The 26629-nt window shown below is 45.1% G+C and overlaps 1 protein-coding gene across 2 annotated transcripts in view; it reads right to left on the reverse strand.

Annotated features, from left to right (window-relative positions):
• dock1 (dedicator of cytokinesis 1) overlaps nucleotides 1-26629 on the reverse strand; it is a 180790-nt gene that overhangs the window by 116842 nt on the left and 37319 nt on the right. For both annotated transcript variants that reach the window (XM_070990099.1, XM_070990098.1), the window contains exons 17-25: nucleotides 24909-25012; nucleotides 24169-24352; nucleotides 17052-17149; nucleotides 15144-15233; nucleotides 13353-13453; nucleotides 13132-13260; nucleotides 9946-10054; nucleotides 6673-6743; nucleotides 2464-2570 (exon numbers count right to left, since the gene is read on the reverse strand). In XM_070990099.1, coding sequence (XP_070846200.1) covers nucleotides 2464-2570; nucleotides 6673-6743; nucleotides 9946-10054; nucleotides 13132-13260; nucleotides 13353-13453; nucleotides 15144-15233; nucleotides 17052-17149; nucleotides 24169-24352; nucleotides 24909-25012 — 993 coding nt within the window. The remainder of the gene's footprint in view (nucleotides 1-2463; nucleotides 2571-6672; nucleotides 6744-9945; nucleotides 10055-13131; nucleotides 13261-13352; nucleotides 13454-15143; nucleotides 15234-17051; nucleotides 17150-24168; nucleotides 24353-24908; nucleotides 25013-26629) is intronic.

Here is a 26629-nt window from a genome sequence, read left to right on the forward strand (position 1 = left end):
GTATCGGTGTGTGTGTGCTTAGCAATCTTGCAGCGCTTCAACACAAAAGCAAATCTCTTATCTGAGGGCGTCGAACATTGTGTGGAGTGTTTAATACCTTGTTTTTACAGGGGTCCAATCCTCATCCCCTTTAAGCCTCCTCCACACTCAAAGCGCACACACATAAATGGACATGTGAGCGCACGCATACATACACAAGCTCACTCACACACTGGTCGCAGGCAAGCAGACTGGAACTATCAAGCTGGGCCATGAGCGCTTTCCTCAAACTTCCAGCGCAAACAGATTTTGGCCGCTACAGCGATTTTCCCCTTTAACACAGATCAGGAGAGCAGCTGACATATTTGTTCTCTTCAAATGAGCCCATTTGCAAGTGATTTATGCGCCCGTCCCGCTCTCTCCTTTCACAGCGTCAACAGCGAAGGTGACACGACGTCGCCGGCCCCCCTCCCGAATTAAAAAAAAAAAAAAAAAAAAAAGAAGCGAAAAACCGCTTTCTTTCCTGAGTTCATTAAGTTCTCACCTGCAGCGGGGAACGGCGCACGCATACCAATCACCATCAGCACTCGCTGCATTTCAATTTCAAACGTGCAGGTGAGGCCCGTGGAGAAAGGGATGTCATCTTATTGTCTAAAGGTCTCATTTTGAGCAGAAATAAGCCCATCGAGGACTGAAAAGTACAAAAATGACGCACGCCTTTACACACCGACGGTTAATATGCTAATCACTGCGCAGCCTACAGGAAAGAAAACACTTCCATCAGTGATCGCACTCAATGCATACTGATGAGCGCGCTAACAAACTCCACGCTGACGACTGAACACCGAGGCTGACTCGTCTTGTTGGGCATTCATTCGCTCGGAGCATTCCGGTACATTTCACCTCGGGGATTGGCTGGCAGGGAACGTTTCAGGGACCACCCGGGGATCAGGATGCATCTAATAATGGCTCCCATGAGCATATGCACTTACTGCAGCTGATTAGAGCACCTTAAAACTGCCTGGCTGACTCATTTGCTCATTGCAGCGGCCTTTATCTGTAATAAAACATCTCCAAAGTGGAGCTCAGCTTGATCCTAATGCAAAAAGGACAGATTTACTCGGCAATTAAGCGCTCTCCATCACACACGCACCTTAAAGACGACTGGAGGTGCACAGAGCTGCTGTGTGAACAGAGCAGCAGCAGCTGTATCTACAGCACAGCAACAAGTCCTCCTGCTGATCAGCAGGCCATTGGAAAGCATCAGGGAGGCTTGCTTGTCCACAATTATACCAACAGATCAATAGTAATGACCAGAGGAGCGGGCGCCGAGCGTTGCCCTTCAAGAGTTACTCACTAAACCGGCATATCGTATGAAAGGACTGGATCATTATGTTGAACGCTGAGACATTTACATGGTTATGCTCAATATCAGAGATTATTCAGCATCCCATTACGCCCCGTCCAACTCCCATCTCATCATTTTCGTACTTTCATGCTGAACTGAACATCTGCTGATGACGGAGGCAGAGCGCAGCCGTGCGAGTGGGTTGTTCTGTTGTCCGCTTCCTAAGCGCTCTGAGGCACGCGTTGTCCCTGCCAGCCACATTAAATCACTGTTGCCATTTTATTGGGTTGGGAACTTTGCATTTAATTTACCACCATGGGACAGTGTGTGCGTGTGTGCGTGTTTGTCTCTAAATCACGAGCTAACCTAACGTGGCCTCAGAGGACTGCTGCCTCTAGCAAAACGTTTGGCCCCTTGACCGCCACCGGAGCCGTGGCCTGTCCCCAGGACGCCGCAGGCGAGCATGGCTGCAGAGACTGGACAGTGCAGGTCCTCATTAACCATCTTTACATGTCTGCCCTTCATACTTGGCATTACTACAGAGCATGTAAGTGCTGTAGGAAAGTGTTGCAGCTGATTGCTGTAAGGATGAGACAAGGTTAGTTTTTGTAGTTAAGTTGAGTTTATCGTCCTTTTGGAAATATTCTTTGTGTCTGCGGCAACTGTCAGATACAAGCACAAAAGAGGAGACATTACAATTAAAAGCAGACGTTTCACAACAAAGAATTAGGAATTCATTACAATGCAAGAGACGCACGGCTCATATCAGCAGGATTTGTTTAATAGAGCTATTCGAGAGGGTATGAAGGAGACAGTGGGAGGGAAATGAGAACAGAGGTGACCTGATAAACACACTGGGATTAAAGAGTTTAATAAAGAGCAGAGGAGGGCTTGAAGAGTGGATAGATGGACATGCTGATATTCTGATACAGATGAGTGCAGGTGACTTTAGCAACAGGAAACTGAACAAGAGGGATCCAGTGACCTTCACTGCGGGCTCACGGGCTGCCTGCCTCAGGGAGGCAGCTGCTGTGTGTGATTGCCTATATTACTGCATCGTGAGTGAAGGTGCATGCACTGAAGAGCTGTGAGTACAGTGTGTGTGTGTGTGTTTGTGTGTGTGTGTGTGCTCTCACCGTGATGAGTAAAGAGATCGCTGTGGACAATGTCAATCAGACAGTCGAGCTTCTGTTTCACCAGGCGACCCAGAGGAACCTTCAGGATGAACTCGGTGAACAGCTTGCTATGGAGACAGAGGGAGGACAATGAGAGGTCAAACTGATCAGGCATCTTGGGCCGGTTGACTGCGTCCCATTCGGAGCGATCATCCAAAACACAATTAAAAGGTCCCACAAACCCGCACAGGTACCTTTCAGATATTCTGGCTATGGTTGAAGGACACAACAATATATAGGCAAGACAATACAGATTTGTCAGAGGGACTGACCCATGATGAACTCCAGCAACAGCTGGATAAATAGATTTCTCTAGATCTGATTGGATTAGAGGATTACGGTCCATGTTGCAGATCAATGACAAGAACGGTGGTTGATTCACTGGAGTTTGGTATTTATGTGATAAAGCACCTTCATTTTTAGGGTATTTAATTGCTTAGTTAGGCAACAACGGCTCAAACCACTCCTGAGTCCATGCAGTAATATCCTTCATCCAATCATGTGTTCACAAAGTGGTGAACCTCGCTCCATCCTTGCTAGTGAATGACTGAGCCTTTCCAGGACGCCCCTTTCATACCCAATCATGATACTCTCACCTGTTACCAATGAACCTGTTTACCTGTGGAATGATCCAAACAGGTGTTTTTGGATCATTCCACATCTCTCCCAGTCTTTAGTTGCTCCTGTCCCAACTTATTAGAAGCATGCATTAAAATTCAGAATAAGCAGATATTTACAAAAACCAATGAATGAGGTTAAACATTATTATATTATATTGTCTTTGCACTGTTTTCAGTTCAAGTATATGTCAAAAAAGGATTAACAAATCATCATGTTCTGTTGTTTTTATGTTGCACACAAAGTCCCGTCATTTTGGAATCAAGGTTGTCGTCGCTACTGTAATATATAATGGAACATAACTTTAGCTTGGAGGTTTATTACTGACCTTGTGAACAGTAAATTGACAAAAAAAAAACCTCATCACAAGGTCACTGACTGAAAATAGTCAGAGGCTTTCAGCTACAAGGCTATGAGATCGTGCTAAAACCTCAAGTGACCTCGTGCTGCTAATCCTTTGTCAAACTGTTCGTAACTTGATGAAAGACTTCATCTTTATGGTCTACCTCCAGTTCTGGCTAATAAGAATGAAGCTGGGCTAATTATAAAAGTCGCCAGCAGGTTCAATAAACTGACATTGGCGTCAGAGAAATGTCAATCAGGCACAGTCTGTGCACCCACGCAGCCCTGAGTCCGGAGTGTCTAATCAGCCTGAACAAATGAAAACACCTGTGTGGGTGTGTGCCACCTTCACCTCCGATGGCTTCAGTGGACTCACAAAGCTGCTGTCCTGAAGGAAGTCTACTTCCATACAGCCTGTATGCCGATGCACACCATTCAACCGTATATTTCCAAAGTGTTGATTCATTTCCCAAAGAACACGCCGCTCAGCAAGATCAAACTACGAGCGTTCAACAGTTCGGAGCCTGAAAGATAAATCCTCATTCATGCGCAGACGTAAAGCTGACAGTTCCCCCCCTCAACGAGGAGGACGGATGCTCATTATGCCGGCGAGCTGAGGCTCAAGGAGGAGAGAAAAGGTTCTGGCAGGGGATGAAACACCCCCGCCCCCAAGGCTTCAATTTAGTCGCCTCCAGCTCAGCCGCTCAGCCAGGTCTGCGCAAACAACAGCAACAGCTGATGCCACCTTTGCTCGGGCAGGAAAAAGAGCCAGACCTGTGATTTGGTGCTCGGTGAACGGACCGCAGCTTTCACAATTAAAGCTGAAATCAACCGCTTTTCTCACGTCGACTCCCACTGCATCAAAGATGGCGTGCAGCAAGGCGCTCGTTATGTTGTTTCACCTCAGTGTTACTGAGTGACGATCAGGTTCAGACCAGGTAACGTCAACACTCATACTATATATTATTATATTAAACACAGGTGTGATCCAATAATTCACTCATTTCCAAATCTTTCCAATCTGTCTCTCCAATTCCACAAATTCCCACCAAAGCGGCTTTAAAATCCCTCTTCCAGGAGCTACTTGGTGTGTGGATCTATTTGTTTCGACTAAATTTCGAATGTGTCTTATCGCGAGTGACACAGTTAAGACTGAGCACTTCTCGATTCGCCTGAAACGAAACAGAATCAGTGTCACGCGGAGAAGGACACACTCGGGTGGATTAAATCAAGAGGGAATGTTAAGAAATAAAATCGCTCAGAGCTGAAGAAGAAATGGCGCAGGGTAGGCAGGACGGATGGGCTGGAAGACTCAGAGTCTTCCACCTTGGACGGCGGCGGAGTGGAGGCCAGAGGCAGGGATTGGCAGCCCCTGTGTGGCCCAGAATCTGCTGTGGAAATGGCAGCTGCCCAGGCGCTGGACGTGGGCAAATGGGAAGGGGCTCCTTGCTGAGTGCTTGCAATGAACAGGCAAAGCACATTTCAAGGTCTGAAAAATGCCCACATGTACAACATGTGCCAGTCTTCGAGCTGCCAGACAGACAGATCGTTTCAGTAAAATATTTGTTGAAATAACGCGCAAAAGAGGGTTCCCCCAGAGAAATGTGATGAAGAGGAGGAGGACAGATCCTGTCAGCGTCTTGTTGGATTCATTTAGTGGCTGGATGAAAGTATAAGCAACAGCCTCAATCATCAAATAGAAGGGCTCTGCTGTGCGAAACAGTACTTCTGCTTTGATTTCATGCGAGTGTGTTAAATCCTTCTTCCACCAGCGGCTGCGGAAAACAAAATACGCACCCTTCTTGATCTAACGTGTAAAGTTTTTAATTAATGATGAGATTATTTTGAGATAATCTGACTGAGACGGACCCAACAAGGAGCTCTAACACTTTTCAAAGACTTCATTTCTTATTCAACTTCCCTCCTGACCTTCAGCACAAGATATATATATTACATGATTTAGTTTTTACTGACAAACATCAGACTGCGGATCCTCCTGATGGGCGTACAGGATGCACGTTTCAGCAGGAGACAATCGGGACAAAAAGTGTTTTTAAAAGTCTCGTTTGCAGCTGAAAAGTATCTCACTGAATATATTAAAAAAGCCCCCCCACCCCCCCACCCCCGACACGCACACATTGCTCCGTAAATGAGGCCATTCCATCTTGTTTTCATCCTTTCAGCATCACAGATTAAAGACATTCAAATGGGACAGAAAATCAAGGGCACACCCACGAGGCATTTGTCACAAACGTGGCGTCCTCCCGCTCTGGAACGCTGCCGCCCAGAATGGGAAGCTGTGGTCAAAGGTTACGAAACAAGGTCTTCAGGGATTCACAGTCCATTCACTTCTTCACTCACGTGTCCAATCTGATGTGACGCAATGTGGCATGAATTCTGCTTTTCTGAGACTTATTATTAGTGCATTACACTGAAAAGTGGTCTGGGGTGGCTAAAATATTAGGAATCCATGCATACTACAACCTCAAAAATGGTTAAACTGACTCCTCTCTGCGTGCGTCAATCGCACCTGAACTTTATTGTCTTTGTAAAGGCTGAAATTCACGGCAGAGAATGGCACCTTCAGGTGGACAGATTATCACGTTTTCTCTTCCGTTTTGTTCAACATTATCATAAATATGTGATTCAGCACCGCAGTGACGCCAGCCTGTGTCATTTATTATGAAGACGAGCATTAAGCCGCAGCAGATGACGTTCACGGCAGGCGGCGTTAACTGAAATGGACACTTGAGTGGAGCAGTCGGTGTGTTTCTGAGGCATGTTTAACCAGCGCCCATCGCAGCAAAGCCCCTGAATGTTGAGCTGAGTAAAAACAGCCAGAGGAGTCAGACAAAAGGGTAATTGGTGCTTCCGCGTCTTTACATCCCATCAGCTTGTTAGGGACACATCCAAACATGAAATTTTAATTCAGGCTTCAAATAAAAAAGAACCCAAAACAAACAAAAGCAAAAATTCTCCTTTCATTCTGCAGCATTTGAACATTTTCTAAACACTTTAATGAGCTGCTGTGATGCTCTTCAGTCTTCAGAAGCTCACAGAAAGATGCAAATTGCAGTCAGGTATTACCCAAAATAAAAGAAGAAACAGAGCGCTGTGCGATCTGCTGGGATGAAGTTCTCTCGCAGTGAACGCCTCTCGCTCAAACTCTGACTGCGTCCTGAGGACACGCAGCAGGTCGTAAGAAGTTACCTGAGCTCCTTTGGATCAAACACCAGCTTGACGTCGTTGACGATGGTGGGGATGTACTTCAGCGCGGCACCCTGAGCCAGAAAAATAAAAGAAGCAATTAGCAAATTATTAGCAGCTCCAAGTTCATCAGTTCAGTCGCTGATTGATATTCAGATGCGGCAGCTCCTTCCCACATTATGTAATTCAGTGAGTTGTGTGCTGATGCGTTGAGTGAAGCGTAAACGTGTCTCGTAGTTTGATACAGCTGATCCTGTCTCCTCCTTTTCTGCTGCACTGATGAAATAATGCCTCTAAGGAGCACGCATGCTGTGGGACTGTGAGCCAACAGTTGATGACCAGGATTTTTTCTGCTTTTGTGATGACAGGTATGTTTGGTTTCAATGCCTCTAAGTGGCTACGCTTCATTTATTTCCCTCGGCCTTCCTGAGAGCAGGGCGTGCATCTCTCCGCGCTGACACCTCGATAGAAACAGCTAGATGTGATCTACGTTAGCCCATCGATACGATAGCGAAGTCATCATGTGCGAGCACCCAGCGGCTGATTGCGGAGCCATCCATTAATAATGGGAATGATTACCCGAGCTGACACTTCCCTCTCTAACCGACTGCTGCTAAACGCCGGCCAAGGTGGGCTGGGGTGTTTATACAGCATCTGTGCAAATTAGCAGCAGTGCCAGTCTGTCTCATACAGGTCGATTAGCCGTAGCGATGTAGCACACTGCACGTCACCTGCTACTGTTTGTTGCTGAGTTTATGCCTGGAAATATGGGAGAGGTAATTATCGGTGTTGAAAAAAAATGGTCGGCGACTTCATTGAATGTAATGATGTGAAAGGAGCCAGAAAGTCTGTCTGGAGAGGAGGTTTCTGAACATCTGGACATAGCTGTGACCTCTAAATAAAATCCTGCTTTACCCTCATCCCAAAGGATATTTTTACTGCTTTAATATGCAAAACTCAACACCTCCACCTCTGTCTGCAGACAAAGGGAAGGCGAAGGCGTCCTCTGACTTCGTGATCCTGGCCCTTTCTGCTAAAAAGCCATTTTAACGGCGTGTCTTTCCTTACGCTGTGCAGGGACGTGCTGCGCCTGCTGCTCATGTACGAGCCTCACACTCGACAGACGCATGCATTTGCGCGTGCGTTAAGTTTTAGAAGTTCCTGCTGCACGTGTGTCAGTCTGTCCAGATGTTCATCAGCATCAGGATTCAGACTTGAGGTATGATGGGACTGCTCATTAGCTTCCACCTGTCACAGCTGCTTTCACAAGGGCGGACTTGGGAAGAAACCAGGATTCCTCGCTTTCATGCCCGTTCCTCAAGATCAGTTTTTAATTTACTGACAGTAAAGCTAATATCTCACCCAATTACACAGCAACTGACTCCTAATTGACTCCTGAGCTTCTCCTATGGTTGAGCGTGCACATGGATCTACTGTAGGTGTGCCAAGGTGCATGTACACTGATTATGTTATCTCGAAAAGCATAGGTGCGTGTGTGCGCATGTGCGGTTTTGGAGCGTGCGTGTTTGTTTCCGAGCCGGAGTCGCTGAGTTTGGGGTCAAGGACGATGAAATGAAAACACAATGGAGGGAGCTTAAAGGCGGACGGAGCGAGGCAGCGCAATAAATACCTTAAGGAGCAGCTACAAAGCAGAAGGCCAGAGGAGCCCCAGACCACAGGACAGTCAAGGTCAGAGTGAGACGGAAAGAGAGGAAAAACACAAACACACATATAGAAAGTACAAGACAAGAGAAACAACACAGGACAGACGCATATAATGTGCAGATGCAGGAACAATCTGAAAGGTTTGGGCTGCACAGAAACGCCTGAACGCCCCCCTTCCATCCAATAAATAACAAATACAGTAAGTCACCTTGACCAGCGTTTAAAATTCAGCCCGCAGTGCCTGAAACTACAATCACCCCCTGAAGAAACAAAAGAAGTCCTATTGAGGAGTCTCGCCTTTTCTAAAATACATATTTATATTATATAGGCATGCAGTAAAATATAGTGTTCAGTTTTTCAGAGTTCTTATATTGTTTTTGAGACCAGGACAAAACTTTTTTTTCTTCTCAAATAGAAAAAATAAGCCATAGAAGACCACATTATATAGGACTAAAATCAGCGAAATTTCTGACTTAATTTAGGACACATGATCAGAGAATAAGTAAAGAACACTAAGAATATGATAAAGCGTTGCATGTGAACGCTGAGTAACCCAGAGTTTGACTTTGGGTTGCTGCAGATGCATTTCGGTGCCTAAAAAGCATTGAGGTCCCTGATGGAGGCAAAATCTTCAAGGAACAGTTCAACATTTTGGGAAATACACTTAATTGCTTTCTTATCTGGAGTTAGATGAGAAGATTCATTCCACTGTATGAATGTACAGTGCCAGCAGCCGGTTAGCTTAGCTCAGGTACGAGGGCAGGGACGATATGCTTATCTCGCAATTCAGTACGATCTCACGAGGCGGGTGTCGATTCTACAAGTACTGCGATTAGATATCAAAATTAACTGCGAGTTTTGTTTGCTTTTTTTAAACCATAGACCATGGGAAAAAGTTGAATCATGCACTTCTAAAGACTGTTTATCGCGAGTCATATTTCCAAAAACAGCGCACATCGCATCAGCAGCTATGCACATAAAAGTGATTAATGACATACATTTTGAAGCATGCTGCAACATTTAGCTGTTCCTGCTCATCAAGCTAGTGCTATGAGAATAATATACTGAATATGTGGGAATTTTGAGTGTGATTTTTGACCCTCGGAGGTTGCTGCAAGTTTGGTTTAAATTAAACATGTGAAAAACAAGGCATCCACCTATTTCCAGTCTTATACTAAGCTAACGGGCTCCAGAAAGAAAACAAATAAGCTTTTTTTCCCAACATGCTGCACTGTTCCTTTGACCTACATTATATACCTTGCAATACACCTCATTCCATTGTATGTGCAGCCCTAACAAGGTGACACAGAGAACAAACGAGAGCGAGGATGAGGAAATTCTGCACAGATGTGACAAAGGTGAAGAAAACAAATACAGCAGGACATAAAGAACATCACTGAACAGGAGGAACCATTCCACTAATGTAGAAAAAGCTGCATGGAACAAGACGTGCATCCCCAATTACAGAGCGTGTCATCCAGAGCAAATCACAGCAGATTTATTTACTATCCACACAGCAGCAGTTATTTACTATTCATGCAGCAGCAGATACTTCTTGGCTCGCAGCTTGAGCGATAGCATGCAGTTGGACTTGTGTGAGAGTCCGCCTACCTTCACCATGCCAGTGTTCTCTGAATTACTGTTCATCATGTCATTAAAGGATGTGAAAAGGTTCCTCAAGGACTCCATGAAGTCGGCCTCTCCTTTGTTCTCATAGAGCCTGGGAGGAGATGAAGTAGAGAATTACATTGGCAGATGATCACAAGGCTGTTGTTTGTTTCATCCCTGTGTAAACAGCCCCGCCCGCGCTGGAAATGACAGGAGTTTGATGCTTCCCTGTTAAATCATTAAAAGCAGCCAGCAGAAAGGCCCGTGTGTGTGTGTGTGTGTGTGTTATCAATGCTAATATTATTGGATCAGAACCACAGACATCACTCTTGCTGCCAGCCGGATTAGCATTTAAAACAACATGACAAGACCCCGGAGCACCTGCCTGCTGCCATGCGGAAACAAAAATCAGAAAAATTAATGATCTATGCTAATGACTCTCCTGGAACACTACACGAGGACCAGAAAGCAAATGCCACGCAAGGGTTCAGTGGCTTTACTTTCTGATCTGTCTCCGACGAGTATTACAAATGTCTCTGCTGTTAGCTGCCAAGCGGCTGCAGTCGCTAAAAGCCAATTATGACAGAACAATTGCAAAGAAAGAAAGAAAAAAAAAAACTTCCTTCAATTTTTAAGTGCATGGGAACACAAAGCAGGGCTTCCTCCATAATCCCCCCAAAAATGCAAATGCCTTTCATCCCACTTGCAGAGCCCATAAATCTCCACAAACTGGGTATTAACTGTAAATGAGCCATGTTGTGCTTGCTGCAAAGTGTCAACTGCTGAGATTTAAAGGCAGGTCAAAGAGGGGTGAAGTGTTCAGATTGCTCCCACCGCATCAGATTTCACTGGCTCTCTTCCAGAGAGGTGGGTTTTTGTGGTGCTGCAATCTCTCAGGAGGCCGTGGGTATTACATGGTCCGGGATAGTCACTGTTCAGGGCTTACAGAAATCATAGGATTAGAGGCATCCATCTCATGGCTCCCACAACAACAATATCTTAAAGCTGCTTCTCACCTGCAGCGCCGAGCAGCAGATTGAGCTCCGGACAGCCAAACCAGTCTCAAGTCACGGGGGGGAAAGTGTGTGATTAGGGCGTCTCCTCTGCCATTTCATAGATATCTTCCACTGCCCGCAATGAAAAGCTGAACATGTGCTGGTGCAGCCTCGCCGTCTTCTAGCGAGAGCCGCGTGAAAGGCTTCAACACACAATCTAACTCAGCAACGAAGGGCCAACGGAGCCGATTCTGGCAACCGACCAGAGAAAATGCTCCAACAACAACAGAACACAGGCAGCACTTTAAGATCGGAGCTTTTCCGTTATCCCCCGAAAAGAAACCACTTGGCACACGCTGAGAACATGGACAGCCCGACGAGTGACGTCGCTGTAGTGTGATATGCGAGGTGAAGGACGGAGCGTCCTCCAGACATTGGAAAACCAATCAAACTCGGCACACTCAATTAGACCAGGATCATACATCAGCCCCTCAGCCGCCAGCCGCCTCATTCCGTGGGCTCTACGACATTATCATCCATTGAGCGTCCCGGCAGCCAATTAAAAACACATCCACAGAAATTACCCCAACCATCAACGTTTACCTGCTCCAGCTTTACTCCAATATTGATTTTTATTATGAAATAACACTGAAACCAAAGTATTATTTAAGGAACAACTGCAGCAATAGAGTGAGACGTGTGAAAACTCCTGAAGACGACCAAATTAAAATTGCATCCAGGAAGTATTTCAACCTTGTATTTATCTCTAACAGCTTGCAGGCAGTCAGAGGACGTTATGTGTCAGTTAAAAAATCCGCACCCAGACTGAAAATCCTGCCATCACAACACACAGTGATTCAACATCAGTGCATATATATGAAATTTAGTGCTGTCAAAAACATCGCGTTATTTATTAAATCAATTTTAACGGCGTCATTTTTTTATCGCGCGATTAACGCTCTTAGTGACTTAGTGAACTTGTAGTTTTTTAAAAGCTGCGGCCTTTGCTACTAACGTAAGAAAAACTACAGGATCAAGCTGTAAACCGGAAACAAAACAATAGGCACGCCCCACGCACGTCTTTGGTCTTGTCCGCTCGCTAGCTGTAAAGGCTAAGTAGGCTACCGGTTTTGTGTGGACGTGAAGTGCGAAATGTCGAATTGGAAGCGAACAAGATTCCGAATGGAAAGTTTAGTTTCAACACACGGCGAATGCGAATTCTCCGCCGCCTCCTTGTCAAAACCAGGCGACAATGGATGGCTTTCGACAGAAGCATATGGATGCTGTTATGTTCAAAGGAAACTTCAGAAAGGAAAGTTTAAGCCATGGTTTAACTGCACTACAGGCTGAGTCCTAGTTTACAATGAGGTGCACTTCGTAACTTTGTTTTGGATCACCCTGTTTTGATCCCTTAGAAAAGGTTGTTGAAGGGGCTTTTTTGTATTTTAAGTTTTTTTTTTGTCATCTGTTTATTGACAGTGTTAAATTGTGTGAGATTTGATTCATTCAAATGTGAGTGACTGCTCAAAGTGAAATAACACTACACGTTGTTTTCAGTTAAAAAACATTTGCACAGGGCTGCACGGTGGCGCAGCAGGTAGTGCGCATGCCTCACAGCAAGAAGGTCGCAGGTTCGATTCCCGGGTCTGTGAAGTTGTGTGACGTTTGCATGTTCTTCCTGTGCATGCGTGGGTTCTCTCTGGGCACTCCAGCTTCCTCCCACAGACCAAAAACATGCTCATTAGGTTGATTGGTGACTCTAAATTGCCCCTAGGTGTGAGTGTGAGTGTGAATGGTGTGTGTATGTGCCCTGCAATCAACTGGCGACCGGTGCAGGGTGTACCCTGCCTCTCGCCCATTGACAGCCGAGATAGGCTCCAGCTCCCCCCCGCGACCCCGAAAGGGATAAGCGGCATAGAAAATGGAACATTTGCACAAAGCAAGCCTATCCACTTTTCCACGTTGATAACAGTATTAAAATGATAATTCAAGGGACATTTAGAATAGATAAAATGTGCGATTAATCGCGAGTTAACTATGACATTCATGAGATTAATTGCGATTAAATATTTTAATTGATTGACAGCACTACTGAAAATGTAAAGATATCTATTCATCCACGTTACCAACAATTCCCCGGCCTTCATCGTAGCATCGCAGTGTGTGTGCGTGTTACGTGTGCGTCAGGACTTACTGGTTGAAGAGGACCCTGGAACGGACGATGAACTTGAAGATGTACTCCAGAGCCTTCATGGCCTTCAGCAGCTGCTCCGTCAGCTTCTCAGCGTTGTCCACGTAGTTCTTCAGGACTTTGGTCAGCTTCCTGCAAACGCATCGCCACACAGCTGCCGCTCATCACAACTCAAGGCAGAATTTGCTCTTAAAACGTCCTCGCGTGGAGGGTAATTAACTCACGTGTATGCCAGAGTGGCGCTGAAATGCTTTCGAATGTAGGTCTCCAGAACGGGGTTAAAGTGCTGGAACTTTCTGTCGGCTATAAGCCCAATTATGAACACCTGTCAGGGAACAAAGACACGCTCATTAAAATGTAAACCGCGCGGCTTGTAATGGAGAGCAGGAAAAACTGTCTGTCTTCCTCAATATGCTGAGAAGACTGGAAAATTAAACCAGATTGCATTTGAGCAAAAAGCCATTTTCTCTCAATTCTCTAGCCTGCAGATAATCTGGGACACCAGACAACACAATTTCTACCTCCTTTCCCTGAAAGAGAAAACAGTTCTTTGGAGATGTAACCCATGATGTTAGGCGATGGCACGCCGGATGGGATTCTGCTAGATTCACTGTCAACTCACTGGCTATAAATACTTGATTGAATACACGATAGCGTTATGTAATGAAAATTCCAGCAGGCTAATTTCGCTTTGCCTTCTTTCAGCTCTATCTTGCAGCAAAATGAGACCTTTAATGTGAGACAAACAACAGTAATGAAAATGCTACCCCGGCGCCACAGACTCATGCAGCTCAACCCAGAAATGACACCACATGAAACGCGCTGCGTCTACGCTTCCCTCTGCCAATGATGAGCCCGGCTCTTATTTACAAATGACAGGGAACAATTTGTGAACTACAACCCTGATTCCAAAAATTCAAACTCTGTGTAAAACATAAATAAAGCAGAATGCAATCATTTGCACACAAATTGTGTTTACTGAAAACAATTTTACAAAGTGTTCCTGAGCCCGTGTAGTGATCTCCTTCATCCAATCATGTGTTCGCAAAGTGGTGAAGCTCGCTCCGTCCTCACTGGGAACGACTGAGCCTTTCCAGGATGCCCCTTTCATACCCAATCATGATACTATCACCTGTTACCAATCAACCTGTTTACCTGTGGAATGATCCAAACAGGTGTTTTTGGAGAGATTTCACAACTTTCTAGGAAAGTTAAACTACACATTCTGTTTTATTTATGTTTTACACAACGTCCCAACCTTTTAAACTATACACAGTGCAGTTCATAAGTATTTGAAGAGTGAAATATTTGCATAATCTAGCACAGATGTAACATGAGGCGGCAAAGTACTGACTTTGGTGTTAGAGAGAGTTCATATCCACACTGTTATCTTCAATTGTAGCAGCTATTTTATAACCAGAAATATATTACATAAGCCTTAAGTCAACCCCTATGTGAGCGTTTCATTTGCTGAAGTACACAACCAAAACAACAACAAAAAGGCCCAAATGCTTGTGGACTGCGCTGCAGTGCTGTGTGAACAGAGATGCAGGTGAGGAAGTTTCCTCCCTGGCACACACTCAGCATTCCTGTGGGGATTTAAGGTGTGCGCTCTGGCTGCGTTTGCCCCTGCAAAGTGAAGATGTCCCTTTTCTTCTCTGGCAAACAGATGCTGTTTGAAATTTAAAAATGATTCTTAACGGCATCAACAAATAATGCTCGAACGCAGAGTACATAAGAAATCACCATGATGAATATTCACTATTCTCATGATACCTTGATGGTTTACTGTTCTCTCCATAAAGGGGCTGTTAGACCGTGCAGGTTAAATCTACAGCTTAGGACAGAAACCAAAAGTAGCACAAACCGGTTTTGCTGTCAAATCAACCCCACATGAATGAATCTGTGACAGCACACAGAGCAGAGAAAAGGTTTGAGCACATGAAAGGTCTAACAACAGAGTGCTTATCCCGACTGAGAAGAGCCTCTGCCGCTCTGACTGCTGCTCTGCTTACCAAGGCATCGAACACCAGGGTGTCAAAAGTGTCACTGTCAGAGTTCTCCATCATGATGTTGAAGAGAGCATCCAGGGTGTCTTGCAGGAACTAAAATCACAGATGCACAGCAGGTTATAGCAGGTCACATATAATGGCACCCAAAAAAACATGGATCACACTTTAGAGTAAGGTACACGCATTCATCATTAGCTAGCTGCTTATTAGCATGCACATTAGTCGCACATTGGCTCTTTATTAATCATAATAAAGCACTTATTAATGCCTTATTCTGCATGATCATATTCTACATCTATAGGCATCAGCTATGAGTTCTTCCTCAATAACATCCTAATTGCTGCTTATTGATAGTAAGTGAGGAAGTTGTTCTTGATCTTCGTGAGAGATGTACACAGAAAGTCTCAATCACACTGCAAAAAGGCAAAGCTGCTTTCACTGCTCTTTCAAATCAAACTAATAATCATTTTCACATCCAGCTGCTGACGTTCAAGCGATAAACGACCCGAGCCCGAGTGAATTCATCTGTCATGTCGAGAGGGACGGGACATAAAAATCGCAACAACAAAATAAGACACACAAAAACAGAAGATAACGAGCACGGACCTTCGCGGGATGTTTACATCGTTTTTGAGAGTGGAAGCAGAAAATGAGCAGCAGGGAGATGTGGACACAAACACATCCCAGTTAGAGCTGGGCGATACATTTCAAATCATTATCGAGCCTTGATGTTTTTTCAATGCAGATCAGGATGTGAATCCAACTGAATCCTTGTCAAGTCCTAAATATTATGAATGCAACCATGTTGAATATGAGCTCTCGAGCAGCCTGTATGCAGAGTAAACTAAAGCTCTGACAGCATTAAGCGCCCTCCACTGCTGTTAACACAAGCCAGTACGGTTCTATGAGGACAGTAATAATTTCCCTGTCAGCGGCACCTCAAGAAACACTAACTATGTACACCCTTCCTCTCTGGGGAAACATGCTCCATTTACTCAGCCAATTCTGAGGCAACGTGAAAACAAATGTAAAGGTGTCGGATACAGAGATATCCGTCCATACTGTGCTTGGTCTGTCAGCTCAGGATGGATGAGATGCGTCCAGAAACAAACATAGCGAGTTTGAAGCACCCTTCAATCTCAAACGGGCCGGAGACGAGGGAGGGCTGTTTGCTCAAACTGGTACATTAGGGAGATGGAAAAATGGGTTTAGTGATTGAAAAAACAGCCAAAAAAAAAGATTCATCATATAATCTTGTGCACAACATCTGACACACATGCCCATAACAATGTAGTGATAAAACGTCTTTTAAATGCCGGATGAAAACGCTGTCTAATTGCAGACCAGCAGCCTCAGAGAGCTTTGGAGAGATCGAGCGCTAATGTGGTGGTAATAACAATCACACCCCTGTGGTTTAATGAACTGGTCCAGCTGTGGTTGACGCGTCTATCTGGCCTGATCAAAACTGTGTGGGTGAAGGACTTCCTCTGATACACTGCAATCTGCACAGCCCCCCCCCCCCCCCCCCCCCAAAACGCTCTCTAGAGAGTGATTTATTCATCTGCCCCATGCTGAGCACTTAAAGGGCCTCTGCCTATACTTCTGACAACAGGTCATCTCCTCCCCGTCTGCACGCCGTGTGTGGCACGATGCGCTCCCTCCTCGCAGCAGACATCAAAAAAGAAGACAGGCGGTGAAATCATTTGCGAAACCGTTGCCCAGACCCCGCAGTAAGGACTGTGTTTAGCCGTTAAGATCAAAAGGATGAGGTGCGTCTTCGATGCGGCAATTAAAAAAAGGAGCTTTAATAAAGATTGTTAGTTTGTTTTTGTTCCAGCTCTGAGTGCGCCACGGCTTCCTGGGAAAACAGAGACAACAGTGCAGTCAGCACGACAACGCTCGCCCTCTGACCTTGACGACCTCGCCGCCTTCCACCTTCATCAGCTGACGGAGGTTCTGCTGCAGCAGGCTGGTGTTGGAGCGCCACTTCAGCAGGCCAAGGAGGTCCACTGGAAAAAAAAATTTAAAAAGCCATTACTACAAAGCACAGCAGTGAGACCAAAGAAAGATGGAGAGTCTGCGAGAAACAACAATTAAGGTCGGACGTTTGAATCTAATGAGTGTTTAATCAGGGTCAGTCGTTTGTTGAAGATGTTTCCCTCAAACACACACATGAACGGCTGTGTTTCCATCATTTCTGGGGACCCTAACCCTCACATTAAACTAAACCTAACGTTGACTTAAGCTTAAATCTTCAGCCTAAAATGTAATGATTGATATTACGGGGAGTTGCATTTTGTCCCCATAAGGAAGGCAAGTCCCCACAATGTGACACTGTCCTCACAATGTGAGTAACACTTGTGTCCACACAGATGCACACACTAAGTCTTAACCCTAACCCTTATGTATGTATGTGTATATATATATATATATATATATATATATATATATATATATATACACACACACACACACACACACACACGCGCACACGCACACGCACACACAAACATGCACATGCACACATCAGTTTGTAAATTTTCCAAATATGGCATCAGTCATTCTATTAGATCTCTTACTTTAATCATGGAAAATGAATTTAGGCACAAGAGGATGAGTCATGATGTGATTAATCAAGCTCATGGGAGCGTTCGTTCAGAACACCTCTGGCAGATTATCAAATTTTTAAAATGCACTCGTGGATTTGTTCCGGCGTTGTGTAAAGCAGCACTGCGAGCGGCAGTCAGATCCTTTCTCGGGACAGAAGACGTCTGTCTCTTAAAAAGGTGGCGACACAGAGTGTTGGGAGGCACGAGTCAGTCGACTTCAGCAGTTGTTAACGTCAGGATGAGTTTACGAGTCTGTGTGTGAAACAGGTGTCTAATGTGTTTCATGGCTCTGAGGCAGCTTTGTCAAACCCAGGGGATGTCATCGGGGTTATCTCGTGTCGAGCTTGGAGATTACACGGCTACGCCTCTGCTGCATCGATTTTCCCTCCGTGGAAGTGCAACACTAAAAAGCTGGAATATTTTTTGAACTCGTCAGTCCAGTCCAGCGCCCGAAGCCCATCACAGTTTTCCAGAGCTCAAGGTGACGTCCTCAGATTTTTTGTTTTGAGTATCCAAAACCAACAAGAATTCAATTTACAGTAATATTTAACAGAGAAAAGCAGCAACTCATCACATTGGAGAAGCTAGAAGTTGGGAATATTTAGCATTTGCATAAAAAAATGACACCAGATTTATCAATTATCAAAGAAATAATCGTCTCAGCTACAATCAGTCCTGATGTGAGAGACACACTGAGGTTTATGACCTGCCTGCATTACTTACTTACTTCCTGGGACCCTCGGTTCACCTTGTCTGATTGGCTCTGGTCGAGTCAATCAAGCATGGCGACACCGTGATGAATGCCTATCATCCGCAGCCTGACGACCTATCGCGGATCGGTCACAGGCCCCTGTCTAAACTATCAGGGATCCTCTCCCCAGGGAGGTTTAGGTTCGAGAATTGACGGTTCAGCGCCTCAGAAAGACAAATGGAATGAAATGGGAATTAATCATCGGGCCGCTTGGTCCCACTGGGACAGGGAGGCAGGGTGGGGGGTGGGGGGTGGGGGACAAGAAAATCGCTGAGTACCTTTGACAAAAAACATCTGCTGGAGAATGGCTGTCTTAGCCGGCAGTCAGATTTAAAAGCCACAAACCTGGCAGACGGAGAGTGGTGGAATAATTCATTCTGGGAGAACAGGTTACACTGTCAGCGCACAACCGAAAAGCTAAAGACTTCCCATTACCATTTCAATCTTTGTTTACACGACATCTTGCCTCATAAGAGCATTTTTTTTGTTCACTTTTACAAGCAAACACAAGCATTAAGTGGCTCGAATGGCTCGTTCTTTAATAGTAACGGCCTTGCGTTTGGTTATACGTTTTAAAAGCGCAGGCTTTATCGACACGGTGATGTAAGAGCGGCGTCACACACGGTACAAAGCTAACGCCGCTGCTCTGAAAGTGTTTTTTTTTTTTTTTTTTTCCCAGCCAAGGCAGGAAGAGGATGTTAACACATCTTTCACCAGGCTAGGTCCTCTCTCAGCTGCAGTCATTAGATCTCGGCTTCTCCTCCAGCCTGCGTTTAGTGAAGCACACTGCAAATACCCAGGGAAGAGCCGGCAGCCACTTCACACGAGCTCCCAGCGCCGGGAGACCGCCTGCATAAATCTGGCATAATTAAAAAGAGTGTTTCATCTCAAACGTGGGGATCAGGGCTGAGGTGTCGTGTGTATGAAGTAGGCAGTCTGTTGCAAGGGGCATTCGAGTAGCAAGAGTTAGTCTTCAGGAGGAACTTCAGCGCGGCTGAGGTGAACACGGATCGAGCCGACGATGGAGAGGATCAGACACACTTATGGATTAATATGCTGATTATTTTTCCAATGAATCGATTCATTATTTGTTCTATAAATAGTGAAAAAGCCCTGGGTGGCATCTTCAAATTGCATATTTTACCAAAGGTCAGGCAGCGCCATCAGTGTGTGTTTCTTTGGATGAAAGTCAATATCGTTGCTCGTTCTTCTGACGCGTTGAGTTCGAACATTTTTCCTTAATATCTCTGAGGGAGTATATTGTTAACAATTCATACTTGGATGTGAGTAAGAGTAGAGGCAGTTGCACGATATGTGTGCATTTACGTCTCTGTGGCCACGCCGTCATTTGGTACAATGGTGGAGATGTTGTACCGATTCTCCCATGAAACCACTAAGCGCTCCATAAAAACGGCTTAATGAACCAGGTTTGATTAGCTACATGTGTCGGCTAAAAATAGCTTGTGTGTCCGCACTGTGATTCAGAGTCAATCCAAAATTTAATGGGTTCTTCTTTGGCCCATACTTCAAAATTCCTCCAACTGTCCAGAAAATCTTGCCAGTAGTTTTTCTGTAATCCTGCAGAAAAACAAACAACCTGAACCAAAAACAAAACCTCCTCAGCAGAAGCAATGATGTACTGGAGGAAAGATCATCCTCATTCAGACGTGGAACAACAAGCACATGAATATTTGAGGTTTCTAAGTTTTTTCCACCAAGTATTCGCCAACTTTTGGAGGGTGAGGAAGTGTATGAAATTGTAAAGGAAATCAGAACAGAAGGACAACTGAAAAAAAAATTTGTACAGGAAGACAGAAGGGCGACTGAGCGACTGAGCTGGCGAGTGAGCTCGCTGTTTGGGTGGGAGTTATTAAGAGCTTCTAGGTTTTAATAAAGCAGGCAGACTCCGGCACAGTCGGAGATGGATTCGCTCTGCGTTGCTTTATTAAAAGAACTCAAACCTTTTCCTAGAGCTTTGGCGTGGGAGGACATATTACGGGGGAACGCGCACACACATGCACGCGCGCACACACAAGCCTTTCTGTTTAATCAAACTCAGTGTGCAGTGACGAGGCGGTCTGATCCCCGAGCACCTATTGGAGCCTTGCAAATTACCACCACAAAGCGGCAGGTAAATATCAGGAGTGGAGCCGCTCTGTGGGACTGAATCGCCTCGACGGGACGCACGCTGCTGCCCATCTCTCCTCACGCGGTGAGAGGACGGAAAGGAAAGCGAGGTGGACAAACAAGGCGCAGACTGATTTCTTTTTGTTTGTTAAATACTGCACAGCTACAGTTTGGTCTAACATCACTCTCTATGTGGGATAATCCGTGCATACAAGTTCTGCTTCTGCAACCGAGGCTGCTCATTGGCTGGCATCGCCACCCCCTGAGCAGAGAAGGAAGGAGCACACGACTCTATTCAAATGACAACATACACTGCAGACGATACTTAATAACCCTCAAAGGGAACATTACTGTAACAACACGCAGTGCCCCCCCTCTTTCACACAACATGCTGCAGCGCTGTGACAACAAAATTCTTCAGGGGTCCGCAGTGACCTCGTTACTGGGGCGTCATGAGCATTTGTTGTGCATGCTGTATCAGGGCCATATCTAGGAGAGCCACAATGAGAGCGAAGATTTACTCCAAGGTCGCACCAGGCCTCAGCATTAGTATGGCAGCTGGCAGAGAGAGGGTTTCTGCCGAAGATCGATGCAGGCCGAGAGCTGCTGCTCTTCTTCAAAACCGCTGCCAGGTGAAAATCCTGTGTTTCCACAATGTCAGCGCATCAAGATCAACTACCATGGTTTTTTTTTTTTTTCCTTTTATTTACTCCCTCAAAAAAGGTGCTGAGATGGTTCCATAAGTGCACGAGGCATAAAACTTGAACAGCAGTCCTGTAATGTGAGCGGAGACACTAAAAATCACATTACCTGAGGTTTATAGCCTCAGACGCTGTGTCCATCATATTCATATATAACAATGCAGTTAGGTCCTCTGACGTGATGCACAGATGAAATCCAGCGCCTCGGTCTTCTTTCAAGGATGATTCCAGTTTATCACAGCTTGAGTCTGATTTGGTCGGACTGGTTCAACTTTGACCTGCTGGACTCGCCACAGCAGGTGGCGGATTATCACATTTGAGGTGCGCTTGCTTGCAAATAAAGTGCTTTGGATAATCTGGCTAAACCGGTTTAAGTGAAACTGCCACGTTTGCAGATCAGAGCAGTCGTTTTGGAGGGCAGTGCTGTTTGAAATCATGAACATAAATAAGATCCAGGCTGCAATAAAGTGAAAATATCCTTTCATAAAATAAAAAACATGGAGAACAAGTTGCTCATCTTCTCCGGCCTTATTTTATCTACTCCTCCTCAGAGGAGGCATATATCATATTTAGCTCAAGGAGGTAAAAGCAGGTTCGCATTGCCTCTTTTTGTGGGTATATAAAAGGATTATTCAGCGAGCGCTCTGGAACTGCAAAAAGACTTAAAAGCTGGACCACATACAACATCAATTTGCTTCAACAGCTCACTCCGAGCGTTTCCTTTCACTCTGGCCTTGCTCGACTATTTAAAATTATCTTTGCGTTACCATGAATAAAAACACGACGAGATGCACTCCTATACTTAAAACAGGGTGTTGCTTTGGGCGAGTAAAACAATTAATTTCAATTCCAGTCAAAGTTAGCCTGTGGTGAATCTGCCCCCTTCTTCATTCTCTTTCAGGCTGCGGCCAAAAAACACAGAGGAATGAGGAAGCTTTCATTTTGGCTCTAATTAAAATGGTGACTCAGTCCTGCATACCAAAAAAAAAAAACAAAGAATGCACAATGAACCAAGCAGAGAGGAAAGCGAAGCAGACATTTAGGATAGTTCTCTTTGGAGTGACTGTGAAATCAGAGCTGGGAGTGTTTGACCAGCTTTCACAGAGACAAGCATGTCTGGAATTTACAAACATGTAGAAAGACTGCAAGAGGCCAAAATCCTTAATCCACGAGCCACAGGGCAGAGATGGGGATTTCCTGTGCTTAATAAGTGGAGATCTTCTGAGCATCCTGGGAAAAAAAAAATTTAAAATACTCCTCCAGACTGACAGCTGTGAACAGAGCAGAGCTGTCGTCCGCTCGGCAGAGATGCACCGACTGAGCCTGACTGACAGAGCAGGGCTGAGGAGGAGGAAGTAGCTTAGAAGGAGAGAAGCATGAAGGAAAACCCTGAAGCGAGGGCAAACGTCCAGCATCAGGACACGTGTAAAGACCAGGTGGAAGGAGCGGAGGATGGCAGACGCCCTGGGGTTTTAGTTTAAGTGATATATGGTAACCGTGTGTGGATAATCTGTCTTTCAAAGTCAGAGGTCGCTGCCCGAGGCTGTTTCCAACATCCAGGGTCTGCTCGGCTAAAGTACATTGAAAAATGTCTTTTTGAAGTAAACGTGAGCGTGATTATCGCTGGAATGAACTCTCCTCTGGGCCGCACATCCACAAACATACACACACAAACACGCAGTATTTCGCTTAAAGTGTACTTTCTGAAGAATGCACTAAGTACGCTTTGTGCTATTCGTGTCGCCTTCAAGTACACTTAGGTGTACTCAAGCTGTCTCTGAGCACCACTTGAACACGCTTGAAGTGTAAATAGTTAAATAGTTGCTAAATTAACACAACTTGAAACTCAGGATTCATGAGCATTCAAAACACAGTTGCAGTACATCTGTGCAATATCAGCAATGCGCTGGAAATATGGACTGGACAGACAATACTAACGCCCTGTACAGGAAGGGCGGGAGTCACCTCCACCTGCTGAGGAGACTGAGCTCCTTTGGTGTGTGCGGGGCTCTGCTCCGGACTTTCTATGACACTGCTGGGGAGGGGGCTGCACGGACAGAGGCAGGAAGAGACTGAACAAACTGGTTAAGAGAGCCAGCTCCACCCTGGGCTGCCCACCGGACTCCATCGAGGAGGTGGCGGACAGAAGGATGTTAGCCAAGCTGACATGCATCACATACAAGTCCTCCCAGCCCCTGCACCACACTGTGAGGACCCTGAGCAGCTCCTGCAGCGCATCCCCAGAGCAGGAAGGAGCGCTGCCGCAGGTCATTCCTGCCCACAGCCATCAGACTGTATAACAGGGCACAATAACATCCACTCAAGTGCAAGTTGTACTGATAACCTGATCACATCTCACCTCTGTTTTCATGTGCAATCGTCATTTTTAAATTAGTGTGTACCTACTGCATATATTGTAAATTACCATAGGGTATATAACATTTGTGCAATATTTATTTTTCCTTTGTTTTCTTCTCCTCTGACTTCTTGCACTCTGTCTTGCAGCTGTAACATGTGAATTTCCCCCATGGTGGCATAAATAATAAATAATCTATCTTATATACTTCAAAATACTTAAATTGAAGAGAAATTAAAGTACCCTTTAATTTAGCATTCTAACAGTGTATTGCAAAGGAAAATAAGTATACTTTTCATAAGTACAACTAATTACTATTAGAATTATGTACGAATTAGTACATTTAAGTACAATTTATAATACACTTTGAAATACTACTTTAAGTATTGCATAATTTGTATAATCATGTTAATACATAACTCAGTGACACCCGGTGTTGAATGTGAAAAGACACAAATGCTGACTGAAATGTACTGGCCGTTACCGTTCTGTGTCAGCTTGGTGGAGCAGACCAGGGTGGAGATCTGGAAGGAGTCCTTGCTGATGGTGCAGTTGCCCAGGTTCTGGTTGCTTTTCCCGGTGGCGGAGTAGCCCTTCTCCTCCAGCTCCAGCTTGGTGGCGGGTAGGTTGAGGTACAGAGACGAGTCCTCCAGCTTCTTCGCTTCCGCCTGGTTTTCCAGGATAAGAGTCAGCAAATTTACAATTTAGAGCAGAGAGCTAGTTCAGGGAGCTCATTAATTTTTGCAGAATCACTGAAACCCGTATCTGCTGTTTATATTATAATGAAGTATTATGTCCTATTACTGTGTATTTTTTAAGATGCATCACTGAGCCAGCCGTTTTCCGCCAGTAGTCGCGTCTGAGAGTAATAACAAATGGCAATGCAACACAAAAGAGGAAGCGAAACCTCATTTTTCACACATTAGCTTTTTAATTAACATAAATTGGCAGCATAATGCAAAGGTATCATTATACAAGGGATTTTAATTGGGAAGTAATTTCATTTCACTGTGGGGTTTGATGCGTACCGACTACACAGCTCCCCATACGAGGCAGTGAAGCTGTTATTATGCTAGCTGCTAATAAGACAGGCCAATTTTTCACACAGTACTCGTCTCTGTTGTGGTCATCTCACGAGGAGCATGGGCCAGCGGGTGGGCGGCCTGTCACACGCATACGCCACAGACCGACTGCTAACGGCGTGATGAGATATGTCCCATTTACCTTGTACACGATGAGATCGTGCTCGCCGTCCCTCAGAGTCGTCCCGTCGTACCTCATCAGCTTCACGAAAGACAGGGCAAATATCTTCTCTGATTTGTCTTTGGCTGTTGGCGGGAAAAAAAGGATCACATGAGACACACGTTACAACTGTTTTTGTACAAAAGTGCAATTTTTCATGCTTCGACGCAGTGTGCATCTTCAGGAAATGAAAGACAGCATGAGAGCCGTTAGAGACCGGGTCCTTTTCAGTAAACCATGCTGCGCAGCTCACTTTACAACAAGTCATTAACAAACGAACAAACAGATAATCCCACATGCAATCTCAGCTCCTGAGTCGGTACACAAACCTACTGTTTCCCCCTGATGTCTGTATTAATGCTGTGACTATCTGTGCATGAGTTGTCTCTCACCTAAAATCAGAATGCAGTCATTTGCACACAAACTGTTGAAACTAAGCCCATGTAGTGATCTCCTTCATCCAATCATGTGTTCACAAAGTGGTGAACCTCGCTCCATCCTCACTTGTGAGCGTCTGAGCCTTTCCAGGATGCCCCTTTCATACCCAATCATGACACTCTCACCTGTTACCAATGAGCCTGTTTACCTGTGGAACGATCCAAACAGGTGTTTTTGGAGCATTCCACCTCTTTCCCAATTGTATTTGTGCTGTTTACATTTGAGTATATGTCAAACAGGATTAGCAATGGTGGCATGGTGGCACAGGTGGTAACACTGTCGCCTCACAGCTAGAAGGTCCCGGTTCGAATCCCGCTGTGGGCGCTGGTGACGTGTCCTTCACCGTGCCTTCAGTGCCTGTTGCTCGAGGAAAAAAAGGGGGTATCCTCCATAAAAAAACCCCACTAAAAACATGCAAGAAGATCACCACCTGACCAATGGTGACAACGAGGAACTGGTCCCCGGGCGCCAGTCGCCTGGCAGCCCACCGCTCCTGTTCCGCCGCGGAGGAAGGACGGACCAAGGATGCGTTAAAGGCGGAGAATTAATTTCACACAAGCATGCCGTGTGCAGTTTCCCCTCCCTAACTTCGCATGTTGTGTGTCAAAATGTGACTAATAAAGGATTTCTTCTTCTTCTTCTCCTTCAACTGATCACATTCTGTTTTAGAGAGGAGCGGAGGATGACAGCCAAGCTATCCTCCATGACAGTCAATGACTCCCACCCCCTCCAACACACACTCACTGCACCGAGGAGCTCCATCAGTGACAGGATGCTACATCCAAAGTGTGTGAAGGAGCGGCATCGCAGGTCATTCCTTCCTGCAGCTGTCAGACTGTAATCTGTGAATTATCTGCGCATTAATCTGTGCAATCCAACCTGTACATAACAGTCTGTAAGTACTATTCTTAAAATGATGTTTATTTTTTTATTCCACTCTTTTGTATATACTTACGTTTTTTAATTTGCATGCACTTGTCACACTACTCTATCCGCTTTATTGGTGCTGCTGTAAACTGGAATTTCCCCTTGCAGGACTAATAAAGGAATATTGAATTTACTTATGTTTTACATGGCGTCCCAACTCATCCGTGAGTGAGCACGAATTGTGCAAGTTAAAGAACAAGTAGGAGGTGCGACGATATAAACTGAATAGTTAATTATAAACTCATATATCCAGTATCTGAAAACTGATTTCTTGGCTATGTAAATATGTGAGATTTGCCTTTTTAAATATTTGCTAGTTTAAAAATAAAGGAATAATC

This window comes from Chaetodon trifascialis, chromosome 21, assembly GCF_039877785.1.
Source record: "Chaetodon trifascialis isolate fChaTrf1 chromosome 21, fChaTrf1.hap1, whole genome shotgun sequence".
Lineage (NCBI taxonomy): Eukaryota > Metazoa > Chordata > Actinopteri > Chaetodontiformes > Chaetodontidae > Chaetodon > Chaetodon trifascialis.